The following is a 27,895-nucleotide window of genomic DNA, read 5'->3' as shown; positions in this document are numbered from 1 at the left end:
CTCCCCCGAGAACGGTGAACATATTGATTATTGATTGATTTGGGACCAACTTAAACAACTGCAACGTCTCTATTGTCCAGTTGTATGCTCAGTACTTCCCAAACACATTCATTTCACTGTAACGCCTTCGTATTCGAGTCTGGTTTGAAGAGAGCGCAGATAAGTTTCACCTTCAGTTCAATTTGAAATTGTGAGGTGTTAGCAAAAAAGCATGTGTTTGGGATGTACTGAGCATACGACCGGATAAATGAGACTTAGATTATACTGCACGAGCTGTGTGAGATTTTGTAAACAAATGTCTTAATATAGTTTTGCTGTTCCCAAGTGCTTTATCATTGGCAACTGGACTTGCTTGAGTTTCTTGAAGACACCTCATCTCTCATCCAAGTATTCTTCAGTTCTAACGGACTGGTGAGGAGTCGCTTGTGGAGTGGTTGTTTTGTTTCCACAGCACAAGAGATCCAGCTTCTCAGGTCAAGACTCAACTGTCAACAGTTCTTTCGAAGACAGCAATTTACACGTCTTGGATAGAGAAGAGAGATGGTGTAAAAGAAGCCATCTACTTCAAACTGGAACGACCATCAAGGTGGTGGCCTACGACACCGCTTACCACCCACCTACAATGCAGTCTTGAGGTTCTTCCCCAGATGGCTCAACACCTATTCACACCTGGACCCATCCGACTCTAACAACACACATGACAGCTGAGTGGGTCAACGACTCACATGTGACCTTATCCAGTCTTCAAGGGTTCAGGCCCACACAGTGTTTAAAGCCTGTGAGTCCGCACCAGCCCGTTAGAACTGAAGAACCCTTTTGGATGAGAGGTGAAACGTCTTTAAGAAACTCAAGCAAGTCCAGTTGACAACATATAGCACTGAGGATCTTCAACAGTTTTGATGTTGTTAAACACGGCCGACTTCCCCATTTTCTCAGTTTTTCAGCGCTCGATACCTTTTAGGTATCCTCCAAAATAACCCAGTGCCAAGTAATATCACAATTTCTTTGGTCAAACAATTCCTTTATTTGATTCTCTTTGTACCCAGATGTAGAAAAAAGTGACTTTTTATATGGATTTGCCTGAAACCAAATATCTGCAAGCATTCTTCTATTCAATGTGACTTGATTACCTAGGTGAAAGTAGTAGTGAAACTTACTTATGCTCTCTTCAAAGCCAGACTCTAGCACTGAGGGTTTTTAATGAAAATGCGAGTTTGGGAAGTTTTGTTGTTGCAGCTGGATAAATGAGACTTGGATTATACTTCTACATAGTTGTGTGAGAATTTTTAGATGGATGTTTTGATGTAGTTTTGCTGTTGTTAAAGTGGATGTTGCCGGATTTTAATGGAGGTATGTTTGAAAAATGTTTTCCTCATAAATTCAATGTAACACGGTATGACTAATTGATATAAAAATAGTACGGCTGACAACTTCTCTCTACAAACGTAAAATGTCTCTCTCATACATACTGCTTTAGAAATTGTTTTTTTTTATGTGTATATCCATATTCAGCTCTCAAGTATTAACATTTGCCCCAAAGATCCAGTATCAGTTGTACTAAATGCACTCCCTATAAACAGCAGCACACATGTCTGGGATTACAGAGAACATGTAAAATTAAATTCTGCCTTGCCTGACCAATATTAGTTTGGTCACGCTCTAAATCAATCTTTGCTTTCTTTACTGTGTCTTTTTTTGGTGGGTTTATTTGAGGAAAAAAAAAAAAAAAAAGATAAAAAAAATATCAGAACATGAGCAGTAGTTAAAGTCAAAAAAAGAAAAAAACCTTTTTGCCTAAATTCAAACATCTAACAGTATCCATGGCGATGGAAATTTCCTGCTAAAGGTGGAAATTTAGCACACCCCATCCCATCCCACCCACCCATCCATCCAGCCCCCTTAACATGGAAAGATGCCGTGAGCTTGTTTTCATGCAGCGTGACACTCAGTAACAGCAGTGAGGAGGGAGCAGTTTGGGAAAGTGCCACAGACATGTTGCAAAAACATGAGCAAAGAGAAATTGTTATACAAAAAGGGTGCACTGTGAACCTGGTTTGGTTTGGAAACAGATAGTGGCAGAGCAGAATAAAATTAAAATGACTATTCATGTTGCACAAACTATGCTTCTTTTTATCACCATGGGTATGTGTGGGCATATAGTGCCGAGTGTCTCCATTATTCCACTCCACTCTTCATGGCTGCTGCACTGCTTATTATGCAGCAAGTCATTAAGAAACGAATCAAATCCAGGATATCTTTCTATTAACAATGCAGTCTACTAATATATGATTATACCGCCCACCATCGTCATCTGCTGCATGTTGATCCCAAAATTGCATTTGCGTCAGTGACAGCTCATCAGACTCAGGAGAGCGATCCCGTTGCCACGGTGAGATACATCATGTGATAACGTCCCTGACTGTTTTTCATAGTTCATCAGTCTGTCCCAGAATTAAAATAAAAATGGAACTGCTCTCAGATTTTAGAGCTCATAAAGCATCTATAGTGCTTGGTTTAAATTAATGGTGACATCAGTGATGTATTTTTGGACTTCTTGAGTGTTTCCCATCAAATGTGGATGTCATTCGAGTTTGTCTTCTGCTCTAATTTACTCTGATCATCAACACCTCTCAATGTTTGAGTACCAATACCTCTCAATTTGACATTTCCTTTAAGTATTCTGATCAAACATTTGAACTCACTGACGGTTTGTAGGACTCATGTTGATTAGATGTCATTTATAATATTATACCGCACCTTCACTCTCTTCTTAGGGTGACTCAAGTTCTATAACTATTGATCCCACATCTGCACCCAAAGAGTGACTGTTAATCTGTCTCATGAAAATGTTACATATTTAGTTTCTGTTTTTATTGAAACTTAATTTGCTTTTTCACATATTGATTAATGATGTCATCTGAGCATCTCCTCATTTAGCTCTAGTCTGTCTCTTTGCTTTGGTTTGGTGTGATGACTCATTGACTTGATTTACTCAGGACAGATTTGTCAGTTGTTAATCTATTCACACCCCTCCTCTCCCCTGTCTGATCGCCTTTTGTTTAAACATCTACAGTAAATTACTGAGTCGCATAGATGTGGGTGATAGCTTTTAGTCTTCAGGAGAATACACAAGGCTGCTGATCAATGTTTTGTCTCCACAACAGGTATTTATAGGTGTCTTTCGCTTGAAGGATATGAATCCAGTATGCAGACATAAACAAATCAGATGACTCTTTCTTTAGTATTTTAAGGAATACTTCACCCCAACATGATCATTTGTATATTCTTGAATGCCTCTAGTGATGAAATGAAGTCATTATTTTTTAGAAAAATGAAAGAGTGATTCCAGAGAGAGGCAGACAGAGGGGTCTACAGTGTGTGTTTGAAGGATATATCCAGGATGTCAAACTGACTCAGCAGCAACAACAGGTTAAAAAGACAAAGATAGTTAGAAGCTAAAGCCGAACTACAGGCTACAGATCACAGTGTAAAAGTGAACCAACACATCACTGCTGATCGCCACACAAGACAATGAATATAAAGGGAAACTTTGCTCATATTGATCCAGCTGTGTGGCATCACAGTGTGTGCAGATGAACTGTGTTTGGCTTCGGACCCAGACCTCCACCGATGGACAGGCAGGGATTTCTGGGGAAGTCAAACACTGTTCATCTGCACACACTGTGATGACACACAGCTGGTTGAATATGAGCAAAGTTTCCCTGCTTCCCTTCACTGGTTTCTGTACAGCAGGGTCGCTCTTTGTTTCACTGTTATAATCATTGCAAAGCAAAAGCAGCATGTGTATACATTCAGTAGGCTATATCTTCAGTAGCTAGCTAGCTAACCCTACACTTTTCAGGGTCTGATTTTGGTTTTGGAACAGGGAAGAAACGTATATCTTTTTCCAACCTCTCCAGGTAACGAGGATCATTAATACACTACGTGCCCCCGGCACAACATTTAGCTCCAAATCCACAACACCAGCCTGGAAATGAAGGAAATCTGAAACGAGTACATTAGAGTCAATGGAGCACAGCTGTGTTGTTGTCAGTCTGATGGTACGTTATGATTGGCCAGTCTGCGTCCAGGGGCGGGACTTAGCGAAGGGTCAACAGATATACAAATGGTTATTTTATGGGTGAAGTATTCCTTTTACTTATCATCATGAAGTAAGTGCTGATTGTACGTAATGTAATGGTTACAGAATAATGAAACCATCAGCATTTGGACTGGTTCCCTATACGCCCTATACCCAGTTGTGGAAACGGTGGACGGAGAAACAACCAAAGGAGCTGTGGAAACTCTTCCCAGCAAAAGCAAAAGAGCCCCATTGCTAGGCTTTAAGGAAATCGGAAAGTAATCCAGTTGTCTTTGTGACAGCAGTGCAAAGGGGGTGAAAAGTTGTCTGTTTCCACTTTAAAGAGTCAACAGTTATACATTTAGGCTTAAACATCTGGACTGATGGAGCCAAATGACAGCAGCCTGCTTGTTTTGTCATAAAGCCCTGCACTTCCTGACAAATCAGTGGCTACATTTCCTGCCTGACATTTAGTCAAGCAGAATAATGCATATTTGTCCTATTTAACTTTTAACAAATACAGACAATGCTCTGCAGCCTTAAATGTGACACATCAATGCCTCTGAATTCAAACATCATATATATTTAAGGAGGGCGGCAAATTTTTTTTTGATGATATTTGATGAAGATCCCATATGAGAAGCGTTGTCAGCTCCAGACGTTTGACACATCAATGAGCGGGTGATATTTATTGCAGCGATTGCCTGCTGTGAATGTGCTCTGACTTATTTGCTGCCATGGGACACCTGACACCTTCCCTTTGATGTAAACCTCTCAATTCTTAAGTCCTCAACTATATGGGCACTTTCACAATGCAGAGACGGGGTTTTATCTGCCAGGGGGGCCATCAGAAATGATTTGTTGATGATTTGATTTTCATCCCAGAGAGTATATGGCTGCATAAATAAATGCCTCCAAACAGGCTGAGCACAGAGGCGACCTGATGATGGAGCTGTGGCATAATCTCTTTGATGAAAGGAGAGAACTCTGTGAGAAACTTTCCGAGCCAATCTGCTAAACTCTCTAAACTCTCAAATGTGATTTCATTTGTGTGTGCGTGATGTTCTCTGGGAAGTTAAAATTCACATTTGGATCCTCCTGTGGAAGCCATTTTGTGTGTGAGGCTTCCACTAATTAATGCGTCTTTTTATTTACCTGGAAGAGGTTCCTGCAGTTTCACATTCAGGACGTTGGGATCTTCTTTTGTGTCACAGATGAAAGCCAAGTCACACACCATCCTTAATCCTCCAGCTTAGTAATAGCAGTCAATTTAAGAGTATGAAAGTCGATTTCCTCGTGCATCATGTCGCATCTGTGCAGGTCTTATATCAAAACAGATTTTCTTTACAGATGGTTTAATTGCCTGTCTTGAGTATTAACCTTCAAAGTAGTTTTTTGAGCATTTACTGTACATATCACGTGTGTGTAGATAAATAAAAGTGCCCTTCACCTCTTGTGTAGCTACACTGACAGGGAGCTGTCACTATGATGAGCATGTAGAACATGGCACTTTGATAAGGGTAGTCTCAGTAATGAGCTACACAAGATCAGATGCTCTTCTGCCTTCTGTGCTTCTCAGGTGAAGAGCTGCTTAGAGACAAAATCATTTTTTCATAATGACCTAACAGGCAGCAGCGGCCCTTGCCCTGATGGTCTTGTCAAATTTGTGTTAACCACTCCTGAAATCTGTGTATTTTAATTCATGGTTTCACTCTCTTTTGCTTCCAGCGCCGTCCTTGACTGTCTTTAAGTAGCCTGAGCGGTAACAGCAGTGATGTTTATAATATGAAACTGTAAGAACATATCTGAAGGACATTCAGCAATACTGTGAGTAAATTAATTATAAATCCACATAAAGAAACAAATGCAATGCCTTTGGTTACATGTGCACAATCATACAAACTGTGCATGCTTTACCACCATCCTCAGGAAGCAAAGAGTAAATTTGCACAACATTTGAGGCTCTTGACAGATTATATACCAGGTCCTTTGGTAAAATTAAACAAATAATTAAATTAATAAATACAAATTAATGGAGCAATAAACTGCAGGAATTAAATATATTAAATCAGTTATATTAATTCTTTGTTTTGATGCAATTATATGACTTTTTATTTCAGAAATCCCTTTTTTCATTTATAATTATTATTATCACCAAGGATACTTTTATTTATGTCATATTTTAACTCATAATGTCCCCCTCACCTTTTAGCAATTCACCTCTGCCTCTTTTAGCAAGACTCACAACTGCTAACCAAATTTAGCTAGCTAGCGCCTGTTAGCTAACACAACAATGTCAAAGTTATTCTGAATCACCTCACTGGAATCCACTGACGCACAACACACACACACACACACACACACACACACAGTAACTAAAGTCTGCTTTTATTGAGCTTAACAAGGCTGCATATGCTATCTAATTAGCGCTAACTAGCAGCTAACTTGCTAGCTTGTAAGCTTAGATTATTTCTCAGCATCCAAGTGAAGAACGTTAGCAACAGCAGCTAGGTGGTTCATTTTGATTGACCTCAGCAGGGTTTTGACTCTATAAATGTCCCCAGATAAAGACAAACAAACACAAGTAGTCTACATCTTTGTTTTTTGCAGTTAGTTGCAGCCAGCAAGAGCTAATGTTAGCCTGGCTAAAATGCTACCTCATTTCTGGATTTTAGGACTCATTCCTGTTGCACTCTATAGACAGCACTTTGAGTAACTAAAGCATTCATAAAGAAGACACTGTTAAATAATAACATGAATAAATTGTGTAAAATAACTTATGAGACTGAAAAATTGTGATAAATTATTAAAACTCAACACATTCTGAAGTGTTATTTCATTGTTCTAGTTCTCATAATAGTGCATTAGAGTTCATTTTTATTTCATCATGGTTTACTTCTGCACTCCCAGCTCCTTTGTCTCAAAGTCTATGGATTTTTTTTTTGTTTTGATAAATGCCTAAAATGAGGTCTGTAGTAAACACAAGCGTAAGAGATTCCCATGTTTTGTTCTTCAACATTCAACAAGTCAGTAAATATACCATTCATGAATTCTGAAGCCTGAATGTGTCTTGAGAAGGACGGTTGCTAACAAGTGGCTTAATGAGTCTGTCATTACACTGAACACTACTTCAGCTTTGTGATAGTGGTGACATTTTTAATGCATCTATAGTTTAGTTCTTTCATAGCCTAACGTTAGCATTTATGCTTCAAAAATCATAAAGTGGTGTTTATTTGTGAAGATCATCTTGCTGAACAAACCAGCTAAGTATCATAACCCATGCAGCCATTGGACTCGGCCCATTTGCGGCAGAGTGTCGGCTGACTCGGCTGTGTTCTGGCCCCATGGTGCCAAATGTGAGCCAGCTGTGGCCCGTTTACTTTTGCCAAATGTGGCCCAGATTTAGCTGTAACAGACATGGGCCTAGTCTGACTGAGACACGGCAGCTGGACAAAACGGCGGCCTGCACCAAAACATGTTCTGGCCCATTAATGGTTGCCAAATCTGGACCTGATTGGGCGTTGTAGACATCCCGGCTGAGACACAGCTGCCAGAATCAGGCCAGTTTATTTCGCCCAATGATAGGAGCACTGTTCTCTGCAATTTCTGCAGGAAGGAGTTTTCATACCATCGGAGAACTTCAAACCTGAAATATTACCTCAAGGCAAAACACTGAGCAGCGAACCTGGAGGTCCGAGCTAGCATAGAGTGCCGAAGTCACGCCCCTTCCGGTAGAGCTCATGGGACCTTAGATCGGAATGAGGAGAGCAATATTATCTTTTGTTCCCGTTTGAGTTGCGACATGAAATCTAAATTTGTTGTTAATGAATTTAAAACATAAATCTTAAGGTCAAGAAAGTCATACTTTGTGGTAAAACTGTTGAGATATAAGCTTTTTAATTAGAAAGACTCAAGAGTACACAGGAGGCGGTCGCGTATGTGACGTCATAGCTTTCGCTCGCTTCCTGCAGCTTGGCCTCCCCGCTGAAATTCCACTGTTTTATGATTAATCGAGTTATGATTGAAGATGTCTGTGTGTTTTGTGCCAGGTTGCAGTCACTCCAAGCTGCAGGAAGCGAGCGAAAGCTATGACGTCACATACGCGACCGCCTCCTGTGTAGTTTTTCTAATTACGTTTTTTCAAAAGCTTATATCTCAACAGTTTTACCACAAAGTATGACTTTCTTGACCTTAAAATTTATGTTTTAAATTCATTAACGACATATTTGGATTTCATGTCACAATTCAAACGGGACCAAAAGATAATATTTCTCTCCTCATTCACTGCCATTTATATTTTTTCCGATCTAAGGTCCCATGAGCTTCACCGGAAGGGGCGTGACTTCGGCACTCTATAGCGTCTGATGCTAGCGCTATCAGCCAGCCTCATCAGACGCAAAGTGAGTAAGTCTACCTGTGACCAGCTAACCAACTTCCTGGCAAAATGGATTGCAATGGACTGCAGACCAGTTTGGGTGATAGAGGACAGGGGGACAACTGTGTCCAAAATCCAGCAGCTTTTCTACGACACATCTGCCAAAATTCATTTGAACTGGTTTCTTAAATACTTTCACATTAATTTGGATTAATTAATCACAGAGCATGTAATTAATTCAATTATTTTTTTTTAAATCACTTGACAGCCCTAATTTGGGATTCCATAGGGGATCATGCAGTCATGCCGTCTCACCTCGCACCACAATGGTAGTGGACTTCTTTGCCGGGTTCCCCACGTTGTTGCTGGCCACGCAGCTGTAGACTCCCGCCTCGTCTGAGGTGATGGCTGGGAGTGTGAGCGTGCCGCCCTTCACCACGCTCCTTTGTGGCAGGCTGTCATTGCTGCTGACCCAGGTGAGAATCGGGGGCGGCTCTCCACCTGTGGTGATGCACACCAAGGATACTGTCTGGCCAGGATTCACTACGATAGGATCCTCCACCAGCAGCTTGATGGACGGGGAAGCTGTGGAGGGAGAGCACGCTGAGTCTTAGAAAGATTGGCAGCAGATGGACAACTTTGGCAGGTATGACAGTTACTGAATATGTCGGTTCACTTCATCTGTCTGTTTCCATGTCTGTCCTACATTTAATAAGACACCTTCGCAGAATTTGCTCATTTTGCAGTCTACTTGGAATAATATCAACATTTTGGGTGTAATTTCCTAAAAAAAATAACGATGCAGTAAAGTCAACACTCTTAAGTACCTGTCTTATTGGTGAGTCTGAAGATAACACTGCGGTCAGGGATCCCACACACATTTCTCACAGAGGCGATGCAGCTGTAGTTGGCGTAGTCTTGAGGACGCAGGTTCTTCAGCTTCAAAATCTTCGTTTCCCCCTGCAGCTCAGACCAAACCAACACTGGTATGCAAATGTGTGCAAAAATATCAACATAATCAAGTCAAAAACAGCAGAAAACTAGGTAGTGGGATGGAGATGACAAAGACCAAACTGCTCCAAAGAAAGGTCAAAGAGATGAATATGTATTCAGCTTTAATGAAGTCCAAAATGAAAAGAAAAGGCAGCAGAGCTCCAGAATACTGCTGTAAAATCACTATAGGAAAGAATGGTGGTGGTTTTAAAGGAAATGGATGTGTCAACTCGCTTAAATACCAACGTGTGGATTACTTTCTAGTCAATGGCCCTGCAGTATTTTACCATTCAGCTAGAGAAATATGGATGACTCAGCAGGGGGTTCCCTCCACAGAAACGGCTATCTCACTTATAATATGTGTTTGATTCAACCATGTGCCCTGCCCAGAAGGCTGTGATGAGGATGTGAACCTTTGATCGGGCTGCCTCCAGTGTGTGGGTGTCGGGTTGGAGGGGGGAGGCGGCAGATTAAAACATGAGTCAGACGCACGCTGCGGCAGTCCACACAACATGGCAATCACTCACGTCTTTCATATCCAATGAGGCTCATGGGTAACTTAATTGTATTAGATTAGCCATGGACCCCCACACTCCTCTTCCTTTCTTTCTCTGTCACCTCCTCTGCTTTGGAGCAGATATCAGCAGATGAGGTCTGCGGTATTCAGAGTGCAAGCTTTACTCACAGCAGGGGAGGGGGGCAGATTGGAAGGAAAATCTATTTGGAAAATGCAAGGGGCAGAGAAAGGAGTGGAAAGGACAAACACATTAAAGCGAATGGGACAGGGGGATTGATGGCCATATTGATGGAAAGATTGAACGCTAAAGTACACAGGAGCTTCGGGAACGGGTCTTACGGCTGTCGGTAAAGGGCAAAGAAATTACCGAGGAGTTTATTGTCGCTGTCAGGAGAAAACATTTAGTTTCGTTTTGATGTTTTAAATTACATATTTAAGGGAGGAAATGATCATCTTTGGGAACCTAAAATCAAAACCACCTTCATGAACTCAAAGGGACAGAGCCCCTTGATAAAAAATAAACATTTTTCCTCTCAGCTGTAGACCTATTTATCAGTCTAGATGGTTTTGGTGCTGGAGACATCCACCATAGGGATGTCTGCCTTCTCTCCAATATAACAGAACTAGATGGCACTCAGCTTGTGGTGCACAAAACGCCTAAACCATTTTAAAAACTCAACAGCAATGTCTCTTTCCAGAAATCATGACCTGGTTACTCAAGATAATACACAGACCTTGCTTTGAGCAGTTTCATGTAGGATCTATTTTCTGTCTATTGAACTCAGCCCTGTCCCTCAAGGAAGATGCCTGCCAAGCTGCAGACCACCGTTTTAGACCAACAGACGAATAATGGTTGTTTTTTTTAGCAGGTAATTGCTGCATGTCCAGTGGCTTTTTACTCACCAAGCGTGGGTGTTTTTAGTGACCCATTGCCAGAAATAGTGCCACAAACAGTGGTTGTATTTGTGCCTACACCCTAAACACAAGTTAACCAGTGTTGTTAACATGTAAAAATTGAGAAAGTGTGCATCTACTCATGGATGAGAGGCTCGTGCCTGTGACAGTGCCAGATGTAAAGATTTATATCGTCCTCCTCGGCTGAGCTGTAATTATAGCTAGCTCAGCAGTGCTAGGTGAGCTAGCAGTAGATGCACCCTCACTTCTGTGTGGTGGGTGTAGTTTGGTAGAAAGAAAATAGTTCCAGCACGAAACTGCTCACAACAAGGTCTGTGGATTATATTGAGTAACAAGATCATTATTTCTGGAAAGAGACATTGATGTTTTTTAAATGTATTTTTTGGCGCTTTGAGCTCCACAAGCTGAGTGACATCTAGTTCCATTATACTGGAGAGAAGGCAGACATCTGTACGGCTGATATCTCCAACACTCTGCAACTCACACCAAAACAATTGAGACTGATAAATGGTACAAAAGGTAAGAGGAAAAATGTGTGTATTTGATGTGAGGTGAACTGTCCCTTTAGACTGGTAACGATCCAAATGAGAACATTTTTCATGCTAGTAGCAGAAAAACTACTCTCCTGACTACATGGAGGCTGTGAAAATGAGTGAGGAAGCTGAACCAAAGAGCTCCGCTGGGTGATGAGCAGTATGTTGCTAACTGGGCTTTGAATGGTAACCCCCTTAACAGCTAGCCCACACACTCAAACAGAACATCACACCGCAAGAAAACATCAAACTCCATCACAAACATCAAAACATATCGACTACAATAAAGAAGCGGGGATCTGACGGGGGATGAGAAATGGCTCCATTATACCTCCGATAATTGTGTTATTCTCTGGCACTTTGTGGGGAAAATTATGGAGAGAGAGGTGGAGGAGAAAGTAACAGACAGCAGAAAGGACAGAGTTTTTACAATAAACGCACAGCTCTGGGCATCACTTAATTATGAGGCGGTTCTCAGTACAGAGTTTGAAATGCCACCTCTGCATTTCTACAGTATCAGTGGGAATATAAAAAACATTTGGTAGATGGAAAGAAGGTGCGAGGGAATGAAGCTGGAATGAAGAATAATGGAGGGAGGATGGTATAGAGATGAACTTAATTCATAAATCTGCCTGGCCAAAATGGAGGCCTGGCTGCACTTTAATGGACTCAACTTCGCCCCCGTAGGCTCGATTTTGGTTCAGTTATGAATTTGTAACTCGATTGTCTGAGTATGTTTCAGGCAAGTTCAGACATAGTGGTGAAAATAATGTTATTAGCCATTTATATGAGCAAATTACTAGGAGTTTAGTCAGGATTTATTTGGGGATGGACTGTCACAAAGCTAATCTGTGGGTTCGGGTTGTGCTCAAATGTTCAGACCCAATTAAAGCTTTAATAGAGGGCAAGATGAAGGAGCGAGGGAAGGAGGTATAGAGAGCAGGATGGAGAAGGGAAGAGTGTCTGATGAGGCCCAGTTGCACGGCTTCTTCAGCATCTTTCACCCACTCCATTAGTCCCCGGCCATCTTTCTCCATTTGGCCAAACATCAATTTCACTTCCTTTTTCTCTCTCTGTTTCTTAAGCCTCTTTTTCTCTCTCGCGTGTCTTTTTCTCTTTCCTTGTACATTTCCATTCTCTCTCTCTCTGCCCGGTTCAACATACAAATCACGTTCAACTCAATCAATTCAAACACTACAATTCCCTCACCAGTAACAGAGCAATCTCAATCAGCTCTTTGTTGACGGCACAAGATCCTTTTTAGAGGAAAAGTTTCTCAATTTCCAAATTGTAAAGAAAATCCACAATAGAGGGAACTGACTGTGAAGAGAAGCCAATCTTTGTCTGTGTGCAATTACTCATTGTGCATGTAACTCTGTGAAACTGGGTTGGTGAAGCTGCTGTTATTCAGACTGTAGGGTTAACGAGTACAGCTTTAACCATCTTATAGCTTTATCAACGAGGGGTGGTGTTAGTATTCTAGCAACACTATTATTAAGGTGTCTCAATGTGGAATATGTCACCTTGGTAACAAGACGTTGTTTTGATTCTTCAATTAGCTACTGCAGCTAACTCAGTACTGCACTTCTTACTCATTGTCACAACAGGTTTATGAGGTTGTCATTTACAAGGGCTAAGGGAAAAATGGGCAGCAAAGTATCACAATATTTGCGTGGCAATATTTTATCTATTATATCTATATTATTTTGTTTATTCATATTTCATATATTTTCGATAAAGGGATGAGAAGTACTTATTTTTTTCCATTATATAAATAATTGCAAATAAAAATTAAAGTTTTGGTAACTCACTAGAATAATAAAATCAATTGTTTTTTTTGGTCGCTACATACATTTTAACTGCAATAAAAATGAATTAGGTGTGAGATGACCAGACCGGAAACTTTATCTTATTAGATAAAATAGAATCAGACAAAGTTTACCTATAAGGGCCCTGACACACCAAGCTGACAGTTGACCGTTGGTCAATGTTGGGCCGTCGGTGAACATGTGTCCCTCTAGTCTTTTTGGTGTGCATGCACCATTAGCCATTGTCAACTTTTTTCAGCCAATACAGCATGTTGAATCGCTGTCAGAGATGGCGGAACCTGTTCGTGAATTAAAACACTCTGAATGGCAGTTCAGCTCAGTGCACAAGAAGAGAAACGGAAGTGAGGAAAGTAAACAAAAAGCTAAAGTCATGAGGGTATTGTTATTGTTCACTGGCGCACTGTAAATATGTTTTGTTAATTCAACTTGATTGTGTTGTTAATAAGCTAACTAGCTAACTAGCATCATGACAGTCATCTGGTTTCTCTTTTTGAATGACTATTACAGACCCACCGCTGTCTGCTGATGTGGAGAGTTACCTCCTGTGTTCATGTGCAACTTTCTGGCTGAGACACTGGCAACGTGAGGCAACACAACAGTTGGCTTTTGTCGCTGCTATTTCTTTGATGTTGGTTTGGTGTGTCTGGGCCTTTAGGGACATAATTTGCAGTTAAAAAAAGGAAATAAATCACAATATATATTGCAATATATGTCGCATTACTTAGCATTTCCTAAAATGTTTAAAATCGCAGTACTATTGTGTTGTAACTTAATTACTGCAATAAAATTGTATCGTGGGGCCTCTGGTGATTCCCACACCTACCATTTACTAAGCTGTAGTGCCTATTTAAGGCCTTAAAGTACATATAAGGTACTGTATTATATGACATTAAAGAAAGAATAATATAAATTTGCTTGGTTTACTTTTATATTAATATAAATAAAAGGCTATGTTAAAACACTGTCTAAATTCCCTGATTACTGTTTTTGACTCCTCACATTAGTAGCAATGATGTTTCACCAAGTGATCACAGGAAAACACAGATACACTCAACAAAAATTTAACACTTGTTGATGCTCCCATTTTTCACTGGTTTAAATTGAAGATCAAACCCTTTTTTAATCTGCACAAAAGACTTATTTTATTTTTAAGACTTATTGTGGTTGCAAATTTGTTAATAGCCTCATGTTGCAAGGATCTGTACACAATTCCTGGAGGCTGAAACATCCCAATTGTTGCATGGCCTGCATGAAGTGCAGACATGTCATGCACTGAGTATGTTTGGGATGCTCTGCATCGGTGTGGACGACAGAGTGTTCCAATTCCTGCCAATATCCAGCAAGTCTGCACAGCCATTGAAGAGGAGTGGGCCAACATACAACATTCCACAATCAACAACCTGATCAACTCTGTGAGGAGGAGATGTCTCGCACTGCATGAGGCAAATGGAAGTTACATCAGGTACTGACTGATTTTTTGGGTATCTGTGACCAAAAAAAAAAAAAAATGCTTTTCCATAGCGTTAGTCCTGTGAAATTCAAATTAAGGTCTGTTTTCAAGATCTGACTGCACATTTCACTGTGACCTTTAACTGTGACCATCCCAAGACACACCTGTGTGTAATGATGCTGTTTAATCAGCATGTTGATTTGCTACACCTGTCAGGTGGATGGGTTATCTTGGAGAAGGAGAAGTGCTCACTAACACATATTCTATCACAAATGCGACCAAGATTTGAGAGAAATAATTATGTTTTTTTTCTTTTTTTGCAAATAAAAAAGTATTGAACTTAAACCTGTGAAAAATAGGAGCAAAAAACAAAAGTGTTGCGCTAACATTTTTGTTCAGTGTATATATGAGTATTTAAACATGCAAGTTTGAAGATTTCTCTGTTAATCTCAACAATTACTCTGTTTCAACATTTAAAAATCCTACAAAATCACATTTGTCACTTGGGTCGAGCGCAAACCATCAGGTGAAACAAGCATCCGCTACAAATTATGTACTTTTTATGAGTGTAATACAAGTAAAATGTGTCACTATCTGTATTCATGATGAAGGTTGGGTGAAGATTGGGCAGCTGTGTTCAGTCTCTCATAATCAAACATGATCTGAAGCCTAATTCTGAGATTGTTCTGTAAATACTTTTCTAATAAATGGTAAATAAAGCAACTTCTGATGACCCCATATTAATTTCAGGCTTAAGGTGTCAACTTCTAATTATGGCCCACCCACTTCAGATTTAAACCCCACCCACATCCACCCAAACCCCGCCCACCATGGGTACAGATACGGATTAAGATAATGGTGTACTCGCTCATCCCAATTTGTCACATAATTCGTAAACTATTAGAGTTTGTAAAGTTCCCAAACTTCTTTTATGATGTTTAAAAATGTAAAAAAAATCTGTACACATCTCAGAGTAGTACAGTACAGACAGTAAAAATGCTTGATTTTTTTTCTAATTTTTAATGATATTTATATATATTATCATATAATAATAATGTTTTAACGTAATATATTATTTTTATTTATTTATTTTGCCAGCAACCCCAACAATTAAAGAATTGAGACATTTCCTTTACAATTTAGTGGTATTTTATTTTCAATTTATAAGGGACGCAGGTAATGTGTTTTATACCTCTTGTGGGTATAATTAATCTTATTTCCAAATATATGTGTCGGCTAATCTGACCACAGAGATCTGAGTGACAGCTTGCTTGACCTCAGTTATTCTTAGAGTGTACCCTTTTGGCTTCCCCTGCATCAGAGCTTTGATTACTCATGATTATAATAAAATGGCTGCTAATAGAATTGGTTTACTTTATGTTCAGGGATCGTCATTTTCATTCTTTGAAATGGCAGTTATAATAATTGTGTAAACACAATGATTGATTGTTTCTGCAAAAATTCCTCGCTCACCCTATTGTGACTGAAACAATCATAGTTCTTACACGTCTAAATTAGCAGCCATGGTTACACGCTAGGCTTGGGCGATTGAACGAATATATCGCCAATCGCCCATCGGCTGAATCCATCACGGTTGGTTTCATTTTTGGCGATTTTTTGGGCGATTTTTGTCATTTTATTTTGCTAAACTAATGGTCTGTCTCCACAGAATTAAACTCGGTACATATAGTCCATAATTACTATGTAGAGCACAATTCAAAGTGTGTGCGTATTGGAACTACTGGAACTAACCCCCCGTTAATCAGTTACAGTGGCTGCAACGGGTGCAGCGCGACAACTCTCTATTTTAGGATGCTCTTCTATTTTTTGTCGCGCTACGCTCCCCTACGCGACCCTCCAGCAGATAAAAACTACATGAAATAGTGTGCTAAATGAGCACAATGTGTTTTTAAATGAATAAACCATTATCAGAGGTGATATGTGATGATTTTCATTTTCATGCATTTACCCATGTTTATCTGTGACATTGTGTAAATGTCCGTGGTGGACATTTGAAAGCGAGTAGATGACAAACAGTCCAGTAAACTTGTAGATAACTCAAATATATGTAATAACTTAGGTGGGAAATGCTTTAACTATCATGGCTCAGCAAACGGTAAACAAGACGCTTGACGTGATGCTTACGTTTGCAGCCGGTGGAACCCGGCCGTAACGTGAATTCATATGCGCATATGGTTAACAATGTTACCAGCCGTGCTAAACACCCTCTCTGATGGCGTGCTTGTTGCCGGTATGCACAGATATTTCCGTGCCATGTTGGACATGAGTGGGCTCGCAAAGCACGCTGCATTTTTTTGCTGCATTCATGTGGTGTCGGGAGATCCGAGTTGCCGAGTTGTTTTCTGACACGAAGTGGCGTTAATGTGAATTATCCCATTCTGAAAGTCATTTTTCGATTCTTTCCGACATCACATGAATGCAACATCCCCCCTCTTTTTTTTTCTCTGTCACACACACAACTGCCGAATATATCGGCAACCGCCGGTTGATGGGCTGACGGTGGCCAGTTGGAAATTTTTAACATATCGCCCAACCCTATTGCACGCAAACATTGTGATACAAACAAGCTCTCATGGCGAGAGAGCACTGCGTCATAACAGTCTGATAATGTTAATACATTCTAAACCTGCTCTGCTCTTTCCATCTGAAATGCTGGATTGATGGATTCTTTTTTGTCTTCCTTTGGTTACACACAGGAGGGTGCCACTGGTCATGAGAGCATCTCTTAATACAAGAGAGCACTGCCTGAAAGAGCTTCAGCAAATTTAGCTCCTGATGAACACATCTTCAAAAGCATATTATGGTTGTTTCACATCCTCTGTTCTCTATCAGCCTATTTATCCTTTCTTTGTAGTGAGTGGGGAGGGGGGGGGGGGGGGGGGAGTGCAGAAAGTGCATGTCTTTATGACAACCAACAAAAGGCAGCATTACAAGACTCAGGACTGCCAAAGTCCTCAAGTTTCATATTCTACTTTAAAGGGACAGTTCAGCTGCATATATGTTTTTCCTCGTACCTGTCGTGCTACTTATCAGTCTAGACTGTTTTGGTGTGAGTTGCTGAGTGTTGGAGATATCAGCCGTAGAGATGTCTGCCTTCTCTCCAGTATAATGGAACTAGATGGCACTCAGCTTGTGGTGCTCGAAGTGCCAAAAAAATACATTTGAAAAACTCAACATCAGTGTCTCTTTCCAGAAATCATGACCTGGTTACTCAAGATGATCCACAGACCTTGCTGTGAGCAGTTTCATGTAGGACCTATTTTCTGTAATAACTGTATCATCATGGAGAGGGAAGAGTGCATCTAATGCTAGCTCACCTGGCACCACTGAGCTAGCAAACCTTACAGCTCAGCTAAGAAGGACGCCATCAATGTTTAGATTCTGCACTGTCACAAGCAGGATCCTCCCGTCCATGAGTTGGTGCGCATTTCCTTCTGCGTGGTGATACAGTTGGAGGATGTGGTTTGGTAGAAAGAAAATACTTTCTAAGTAAAACAGCTCACAACAAGGTCTGTGGATTATCCTGAGTAGCTTTATGTCAGCTTTAGGGTTTTTCATGTTTCAACAACGCTGTGGGCAACATGTAGTTAGGTTTAGGAGATTTAGATGTTAAGAAAAAGATTATTTTTTTAACTTAAAATACCCACTTTTGGTGGCACTATCCCAGCTGGAAACGTGGTGATGTCTCTGGTGGTAAAAAACATGCTTCTTGTGAAACTATCAAACTGTTTCTGGTGGAAACAAATACACAGGTCCCTAAAAAACACCCGTGTTTGTTGAGTAAAAGCTGCTGGAAACGCAGCGATGACTTGCTAAAAAACAACCACTTTTGTTGGTAGTTGGTGTTGAACAGTAGCCTGCAGCTTGGCAGGCATCACTCTCAAGTGACATGTCATCCACCATCCCCTCCACCCATCCATGCAGGCTGTTCTTACAAATTTTTCGCATGTATTTCCTATGAAAAGCAAAGCACCCAAATTCGTAACCCATGTATTTTGAAAGGCTGCGATCATGTGACCAATGCACCGATGGCGGTAAACAAGGAAGCAGTCCCAAGGGTTTGTAAGGAGGCAGGTTGGGGTGGTGGATGGGTCACAAAAAATTGAACTTTTGCCCAGGACTTTTGTCGCATGTTTGGAACCATGTGAACTTTGAGTCATTTTAATGTACGTCATCACCTCTGTAACTTTACATTAACTACATAACTGTACGTTAAGGATGTAAGGTCACCTGTAGGGGGCAAATTCATATGATATTATATGAACTGTTGTGCATGGATTTTTCTTTGGATATCATACGATCCATTCTATAAGAATACCTTGCTCAATGACAGTCAGCTCATTGCTATGTCACTTTTATGTAGTCAACAGTCATTGTCCGTCCGTTGCGCTCGCCATAAGACACATCTAGTTCCATTATTTTGGAGAGAAGACAGACATCTCTACGGCTGATATCTCCAACACTCTGCAGCTCACAGCAAAACAATCTAGACTGATAAACAGCACTAAAGGTAAGAGGAAAAATAAGTATGTCTGATTTTAAGGTGATCTGTCCCTTTAAGTCTTTACCTGTGTGACATTAAGTGAATCATTTACTCTCATCACGTTACGTCTGTCTTACCTGAGTGAAAAAGGGCTCGTAGATCTCCACCCCCTTGTCCGAGCCCTGCGTCAGGACCTCTCTCCCACGATGCCAGCTGTAGCGGACAGGCGGGTTGGAATTGGCCACGCAGCGCAGAAACACGGTCCTCTCATAGTAGAACTGCTCCTTAGCTTCTCCTATGCTCTGGTGCACCGTCACTACCGGGTCATCAAGGTCTGTGAGAGGAGCACATACACAGCTATCAATAAACACTCTTCAGATGAGTTATTCAATCGACGAAGGAGTGGAAGACTCCTCGGATCAATTAGTCACACAAAGCACATTTAAAGCTTGCACCTATCTGCTGAGCTGTGGCTGCAATAACAAACACATCAGGTATAAAATCTTTATATTAGCACAAATACAATCTCCTGTCTTGATTGTGGTTAAAGGTCTGACCAAGAGGGTCAGAATTTTCATTGCACTGGGAGAGCCAGTTATCAGCATGCACGCCGGGGTCGTTGTGGGAAGGGAGGTGAGAAGCCCACTACTTGAACGACTTAAGTCAATAGGATGCAGCCCAAGGGCACATTGACTTCCCGGTCAATGAGCGAGCTGCTTCATGTTCTGAGTCGCACTCCACTGTGAGCTTCAAACACGAGCGAGGACAACGAAATCTGTGCACAAAAATGATATTTGATGTCCCACACGTCAAAGAAACAATGTTTGGCTGGCCTCCACTCTGATTTCACCACTCTGTGATTTGACACATCTGTTCCTCTGCCCATTCCCCAACAGATCTGAGGGAAGTTTTACCCCGACGCTCGACAGTCGGTTATTTGAGAAAGCGCTTGTGGTTGATTAAATGGATTCAAAGTTAATCATCTTACCCGGCTATCGCATTAAGCCTTGGCAAATGGTGTTCATCATAGCTGTGGTGTCTTTTAGCATGCTAATACTCCCCTTTTAGATTATGTCCATTTGCACGCTCAAAGAACGCGGGGAGCTAGCTGTTTCCCTTTCATCTCCGTCCGAGATGCAATCAGTTTTTAACACGAGCAAAAAAAAGGCAATTTAAGGGAGAGGATGAGAGAAGCTAATGCAAGTTATCCCTCATGCTAAAATTGTAACTGATAAAGGCTGACCTTTTGCATATGAAGGGGAAAGCGATTGAGTGTATTAATGAGCGAGTTAGTGCATCAGCGAGTGAGCAACAAGGTGGATGATTGAGTGATTGAGAGAGCCGCTTGTGTGAGTGAGAGTGCAAACCGCTTACAGTAAATGAATACCCAAATCTTTAACGATTATAAGCCTCCAGAGAAAAACTAAACACGCCTTAGGTATTATTAATGGATGAATTCATCGCTTTTAATTCAGTGGCTGTGGCCCACCTCTGGATTTGCTGGGGATCAGGTCCTAATCAAGGTGCCAGTGGGCCACGGTGCACAGCATCCAGCCTCCACGCACCAGCCAGGGAATGCTGATTCCTCAGTTTCATTAAAGACATGTTCTGCCCTACAGCCCCTTAATCAAAATCTAGCAGCGGTCAATACTTCATCCAGGATCCATTACAGTGTCTCAGGTAAGAGCAATTACCTTTGGGGGGGTGGGGAGAAACAGAGGAGGGGGGTGACAACGCTCAGAAGAAGACAGAGCGATAGCGGGGCCATTTTAGAGGAGCAGATTGCTAAGTAAATACACTGATTCATTATAGAGAGGAGGAGGAGAGTATGAATCCTACATCTTATCTCTGACTCTTCCCAGCTCCCCCCTCATCTGTTTCCCACTTCCAACAGTCAATTTACCAACTGTGGCAGAAATGGAGTGATTCATTGACAGCCCCGTCTACCTTGGGATACACGTGTCTTTGAGCGGCGGACCTGATAGGAGGTTGTCTTTTTCTGTTTCCCTCATGGTGACAAGTGTGTGAGTCTGTGTATTAGGTAAGGAGAGCTATTAATAGGGCCGAAATGATATGCAGAGAGGAAGTGGATGCTGGGAGCGCAAAGAGATAAATATGGAAATATGGAAATGTACGCACTGGATTAAAATTTGATGAATTTCAAACAAAATTCCACATCCACCATCAGTCTTTTTTCCCCCCCGTAAGGATGCTGTGTGAGCGTGTGTGTGTGTGTGTGTGTGTGCGTGTCACTCTTGTGCAATTAGCTTCTGGAGTCACGCTTGACTGATTGTGAAGCTTAAATCCCCGAGCCCAGAGGAAAAGTGCGGTGTACAGGGCCGCCTGTGCCAGAGTTGTTAGGGTTTGTAATTGCAGGTTTATGGGTTCACAGGCCGGTAAATCTGCCCGTGTACGGCTAAACGCTCCAGCAAGCTAACCTTAGCATCACTCCTGCTCACTCCCACCAACCATGACAAGTCTCAAAGCTCTGGGTTTCTCTGATATTAAGACACGGAGGCTCGAGCAGCATAACACAGGAAGGTGCAAATGCCAGACATATTGTGTGTGTGTGTGTCTGTGTGTGTGTGTGTTTCGCTGTCTCTCACAAGACAAGCAGTGGAAAAAAAGGTGTAACATTTAGTTTATCTCGAATCTTTTTATACTCTCAAATGACGAACAAAACCCGAAGATGTCGATATTCCCGTTTGAATAGCAGAGATGAGATTTCTGCTTTATAGGCCTACCAAAACATTTGTTGGACAAATAGGCACAAGTGAGTGGTTTGGATAAAAGAGAAGATGAGGATTAAAGAAGGTGCTTCATTATCACATCAAACCATAGCTTCCTTCCTTTCATGTCCCCCCCTCACCACCACCCCCTCCCAAAAAGAAAGCGCATACACCTGCACAAAAACTCACACACATTACCTCACTGCACCTTCCCACACACACAGACGCCAACATCCTTGTACAGACCCACACATACCTTTTTCTGGGTTGTCTCTCGGGTGTTAATCTAATGCAAGTTTTCTTTCTTGTCTTTGATGTCTTTCACTCTCTCTCGCCTGATCTGTCGAAGTCACCGGGGAAGAGAACACCTATCTGGCTCCCAGGCTGTCAGCCATGAGCGACAGAGGCCCGCGATTAATTTCACCTAATCACTGTCCCAGCGTGATTACCAGCGGGAGCCGCTGACCTGGATGACATTTACGCAACGTCTTTCATGAGTAAAAACAGCCCCCGTTATGTCACAGATAAGCAATTTGCTTTTATTTTGCGCCAATGGACAGCGAGACAGCAGGGGGGAGAGGAGGGGTCGTAGTCGGAGGGAAACAGAGACAAAAGGAGGAAAAGGAGGGTCGAGAGTGTGTGTGAACTTCTTAATTGGTGCTATCGAGATGCAGGGTTAATGAGGTGGTGATTCTGGATAGCAGCTGTCTCCTGCACTCATTCCAAATAAGGCTGACTTGCTCGCGCTGTAGAATTTTTTGGTAGAAATATGGGCGAGAGGCGAGTGATTAGGGAAGTTATTACTTGGCAGCCTGCCCTGTGAATGACCTCACCTTCAAGCCTCTTTTTTTAAAAAGCTGAAGTTTAAATACTAAAAAAGGGAGAGCCACCTCCACATAAATAGGAAGCAATAAGAGGTGAAATTATTTTCTGGCTCTTTAGATATTCCCCTACCATATAAAAAGGCATCTCTTCATGTGAATACTGGAGTTTGTCTGATTTTTAAAATATCATTGGTACCTAGCCTCAGATCAATGATAAATGAAGGCTGCTTTCAGACCTAGAGTCGTCTTGCTTTGGTCTGAATCAGGGACTAATTTTGTCACAAGGTTGTATAATTGCCTAGAGTTGGTTCGTGTTCTCACGGCAGCATTTACAAGAGGACCAGATCAAATGCCTTGTGTGAGAAAGCTGCTCTTGATTGGTCAGAATTTCCATGTGGGAAAAATCCAGGAAGTAAAGCAAACGTTGAGGTCGGAAAACGTTCCCACCACAAACGAACTGCACCAGAGTTTGTTCGTAACCGAGACCACCTCTTCAAGAAGGTCTTGGTCCGGTTGTTTTGGTGCACACTTGCCGTGTTCACACCTGCCCAAACGAACCGCACTGAGGGGGCAAACAAGCTTGAGTTTGACTGGACCAAACCAAACAGGGCAGATGTGAACGCAGCCTAAGATAATGGGCACTGAGGGTTCAGCATGAAATGTTAGGGGTGAGTCTCTGAAACTATTAGCTGACAAAAAAGATGTTAAGTCAACCAGGAAGTCTTACAGATTAATTTAAATCTCGTTTAAAAACCCACCTGTTTTCGTCGGCCTTCTTTGCCCCTGTATGAGAGCTGGCAGCCTTTTGTTGTCTTATTTTGTTTTCATTTCTTGTGTTTTATTTATTGACTTTTTGTATATTATATTTGATGTACAGCACTTTGGTCAACGCTGTTGTTTTTAAATGTGCTATATAAATAAATTTGTATTGTACTGTATTGTATTAATCAATCAGTTCCATGTTAAAGTGCATCTGTTATGCTCTTTTTCAGGTTCGTACTTATATTTGGGGTTTCTACTAGAACATGATTACATGCTTTAACATTAAAAACACATTATTTTCCTTACACTGTCTGAGCTGGAACACCTGTATTCACACTTCCCTCAAGGTGGTCTTGAGATATGATGCTCAGGAGAATGAGACCGACAAGATCACAGTGATCTGTGGCCACTAAAATCTAGTCAGTTCATCTTTGAGTCCAACCGAACATTTGGGCCATTTTCGTTAAGGTGTGCTTGAGATACCACGTACACGAGAATGGGATGGACGGACAGATGACCTGAGAACATAATGCCTCTGGCCACATCTATAAGTGTAACTGTGTAGAGGCACAAAAAAAAATAATTTCCTAACGTCTGAGATGCTACGTCTTAGGGCCTGTCCTCCTAAAAAAACTGACTCCAAAAGTTAGAGCACCAGTACAACCAGTGTCACCCTCTTCATGTCATGCCCTCACAAAGTACCCTCACCAAATAAAGTCCAAGTGGGCTCACTCTCCTAGTTATCCAATCAAACGTCACCATCAGGATGCCAAACTGTAAATCTGCTCTCTCCTCTGCTGTCAGCTGTCATTTCAGGCAGAATCTTCGTGCCCTCTTCACCTCCAGCCATCATAACCAGAGTCCAGGACGAGCTCAACAAAGGCTCATTCCTCTTCTCATCCAGATCATCAGCACTTCTCCATCTTCTCCTCGTCTTTTTGTCATCTCATCTTCACCACCCCTACCACCACCAGTGTCTAGACCCCGGGGGAGTTCCCTATATGTCTACGGATTCATCACCCGCCTCAAAGTACACCATCATGGAGGGGTCTAATCGCCAAAGACTTCTTCATTCATCCTTTTCACTATAAGAGATGAGTCTCTCCTGATTGAAATGTCTGTGGTGGAACACCTGTTGTCTTCTTCCATCTAAGGCGCTCAGTTTTAGCCCCAGTCTGACTCTTCTCAGCGTTTCTGGGTCTCCTGTATTGGCCCTCTCAGTGTCTCTCTGCACCGTCACTGCAGCCAGAGGAATGACTATAACAGAGTATAGTCGCACTTTCTGCTGTGAAAAACCACCAATAAAAGCTTCTTAACACAACTGCACATGTGTAAATGGGAAGCTAAAGGCTCTTTAGATATTCTCTGACTAGATTAAAAGGCATCTCTTCATGTGAATGCTGGAGTGTGTGTGATTTATTTTGAAAATATCACTGGTGGCTGTTTTGAAATGAAAGCCTCAGATAAATAATACATTGAGATAATGGGCAGCGAGGCTTCAGCATGACATATTTCCACACTGATGCATAATGCGTGGGATTAATGTACTATAAGAAACCTTAAATTTACAATACGCAACATCAACGTGTAAACACACTACATCAAGTAAGACAGCACAAATAAAACATGATCTAGATGGTCTGTAATTTCAGTGCGGCTGAGCGCTGCGCTGTAATGCATTTCATTTATGTGGGTCAAAAGGTTAATAAGCCACAGCGGTGATATATAACATCCATCTCACATGGAGGCCTCTGATGGAATATGTGAATCCAGCATGTAATTTACTGTCAGAACATTTCCTGTCCCTCCATCTCTCAACCCACTGGAAACAGTGACCTCTATCTCACGGCTGCACTCCACAATAACCGGCCCCTGCGAGCTGCATCTATGAGGTGTCAGCTGTTGCTTCATACTAAAGTGTGCTTGTGGTGGCGGATGGACGTATTGGGAGGGTGGGCGAGGGCGCGATGCATCTATTCCCGCAATAAGTCCACTCTGACGATGGCGCCTGTGTAACAGAGATATCTCAGTAAACTGAATATCATTCTCTGAGACATGAGAGACGAGCGTGAGCAGCTTCATGTGCTGCACCGCTCTCTGTGCCGTCGGGGGGGATGAAAGGAGGGTGAGGAGAGGATCCAGGGAGAAGCTAATTTAGTCTGTCTGGATGTGGCGGCGAAACATATGTGTGCTGAGGAACACATAAACAGTGACTGGACGCATCACGCATTAAAAAAGCTGAGTGCATTTTAACACATCATTAAAATGGTAATGTGAGCATGGATCGTGATCCAGCGTTGATTGGTATCTCATTAATACTATGATATTTTACGACTGGTGTTAAAATACGTCTAAATGTTGGAATACAGCGACGTCCTGGTAGATCATCTAATTAATTGTCTTCTGAAATCAACCCATGCATGTGTGTGTATGTAGTATGTTAACATGCACACTCAAAAACACATTACTGCCAATAAGCACATTAATGTGAAGCATTAAACATACCATCAGTTTTCTATGCTGCCCCTCTTACACAATTAGCTGACTAAACAGTTGTTAGGGTCTCGGTCAGCTAGGTTGAATGTTAAAGGGCACCTATTGTACTTATTTTCAGCTTCCCGGGTCCTCTGTATCTACACTCTTGGCGACTCGCTGCACCGTCACTGCAGCCAGGGGAATGACTGAAACGGAGTACAGCTGCACTTTCTCAAAAGCTTCTGAACCAAAATCTTCACAACCGGATATGTTCAGACAGGAACATGATCCAAAACTGGGGAGAAATCAGCAACATCGGCAACTGGGATTAGTTTCCCTGACATTAGCATGTAGCTACATGTAGCAGTGTAGTTGTAGCTAATGAATGACTGTAATGAAGTATAGCAGCACTTTCTACCATTAAATATCACCAATAGAATCTCCTCAACCAAAGTCTTCACAATCAAAGATGTTCCAGCAGGAACTTGATCCAAAATTGTGGAGAAATTAACAACAAGGGCAACAAAAAGAACATGTTTCCCTGACGCTAGCATGTAGCTACATGTAGCAGTGTACATGCAGCGCAGGAAGTTGACCATATAAAGAAATCCGTCAGAGACCGAGTACTCAGAACAGTCTGAAGCATGGCGTATTTGCTCACAGAGATTATTTCAATAAACGTTTCCGACATTATTTGGAACTTTGGCCGTGTAATATGTGCCCTTTAAGCTCAGCCAATTTTTACCTTAAAGGAATAAATGACATTTTGGAAAACACATTTCTTTGCTGTCTTGCCTAGAGTTAGATGAGAGGATTATCACCACTGGTTCCCATGTTAAGAATTAGTCCCACACCACTTAACTTCGGTTCCTCGCGGCCGTTTCAAACACTGTTGCAGGATTTTTGTACACAATCTTCTATATGGCAGTGTCATGGTGTGTCTTAGCTGGTCTTGGTAATCATGTGTATTTGCCCCTTTTTTTATCTTTCACTTCAAGTAACCATTATCATACTTTTTGGCTTTTCCTTGTAGTGTTCTTATTTTGTGTTTTAGAGCTTCACATTTTATTCTGTACTTTCGTTCTATGTTGTCTCTCTGTGACTTATGTTGCTGCCTGTCTTTGCAAGGACAGATTTTTAATCTCAAGAGGTTTTACTGGTTAATTAAAGGTTAAACAAATGACGTTCAATGTGTCTATGAGGGAGCTTGCTCGTATGTTACCATTGGACAGAGCCAGGTCAGCTTTTTCTCCATTTTCAGTCTTTGTGCAAAGATAATCTAAGCTACTGGCTGTAGCTTTATATTTATTGGACAGTCATGAGTGTGATAAATGTATATCCAAAAAGTTGCACTATTGTATTAATTTAATCACAACATATAAATAATAATGATAGTTGATTATGATGGATATTTAACAGTATATGCTGTGTTTTGCTGCTAATAACATTGAGAGTATTATATCAGATATCTCACACATCTGTGGGTATTATTCCAAATGTTATATCCATTTTATATGAAAGCATTATTTCAGATATATATTTTACATAAAACAAATCCGTCCTTTGTCAAACCTTTGACTATTCACATTTACAATGACATAAGATCTGATCATGTTCCAGCAGAGAGAAATTTGGATAAACGTCAAATCTTGTCTCAATGTATTTTTCAAATGTATTCTTGAAAACATATTTTTGCATTTAGGTTACAGTCACAGAGGTGATGCACTCAGCCCTGTGATTGCTGCTGTGACATGCATTTAAGGCTCTCACTCCATGTATTTTTAATAAACATGATAAAAAATGTAGTGCTCAGAGGGGAGGCAATGATGGAGAGATAACAATATGCAAATATGGCTCACATGCTTTTGAAAACACACCTAATTAGCTACCTCTGTAATGAAATGAATA

At 41.3% G+C, this 27,895-nt stretch overlaps 1 protein-coding gene across 4 annotated transcripts in view; it reads right to left on the bottom strand.

The window, feature by feature from the left end:
- The window catches only part of LOC117270807 (MAM domain-containing glycosylphosphatidylinositol anchor protein 2), a 337,292-nt gene that overhangs the window by 152,158 nt on the left and 157,239 nt on the right, over positions 1-27,895 (bottom strand). For all 4 annotated transcript variants that reach the window (XM_033648706.2, XM_078173655.1, XM_033648709.2 and 1 more), the window contains exons 4-6: positions 19,335-19,531; positions 9,284-9,416; positions 8,772-9,041 (exon numbers count right to left, since the gene is read on the bottom strand). In XM_033648706.2, the coding sequence (XP_033504597.1) occupies positions 8,772-9,041; positions 9,284-9,416; positions 19,335-19,531 (600 nt within the window). The remainder of the gene's footprint in view (positions 1-8,771; positions 9,042-9,283; positions 9,417-19,334; positions 19,532-27,895) is intronic.

The sequence above is a fragment of the Epinephelus lanceolatus genome, chromosome 13 (genome assembly GCF_041903045.1).
Source record: "Epinephelus lanceolatus isolate andai-2023 chromosome 13, ASM4190304v1, whole genome shotgun sequence".
Classification (NCBI taxonomy): Eukaryota; Metazoa; Chordata; class Actinopteri; order Perciformes; family Serranidae; genus Epinephelus; species Epinephelus lanceolatus.
Note: the sequence above shows the minus strand (reverse complement) of the source record. Positions and strands in the feature narration are given on the sequence as shown.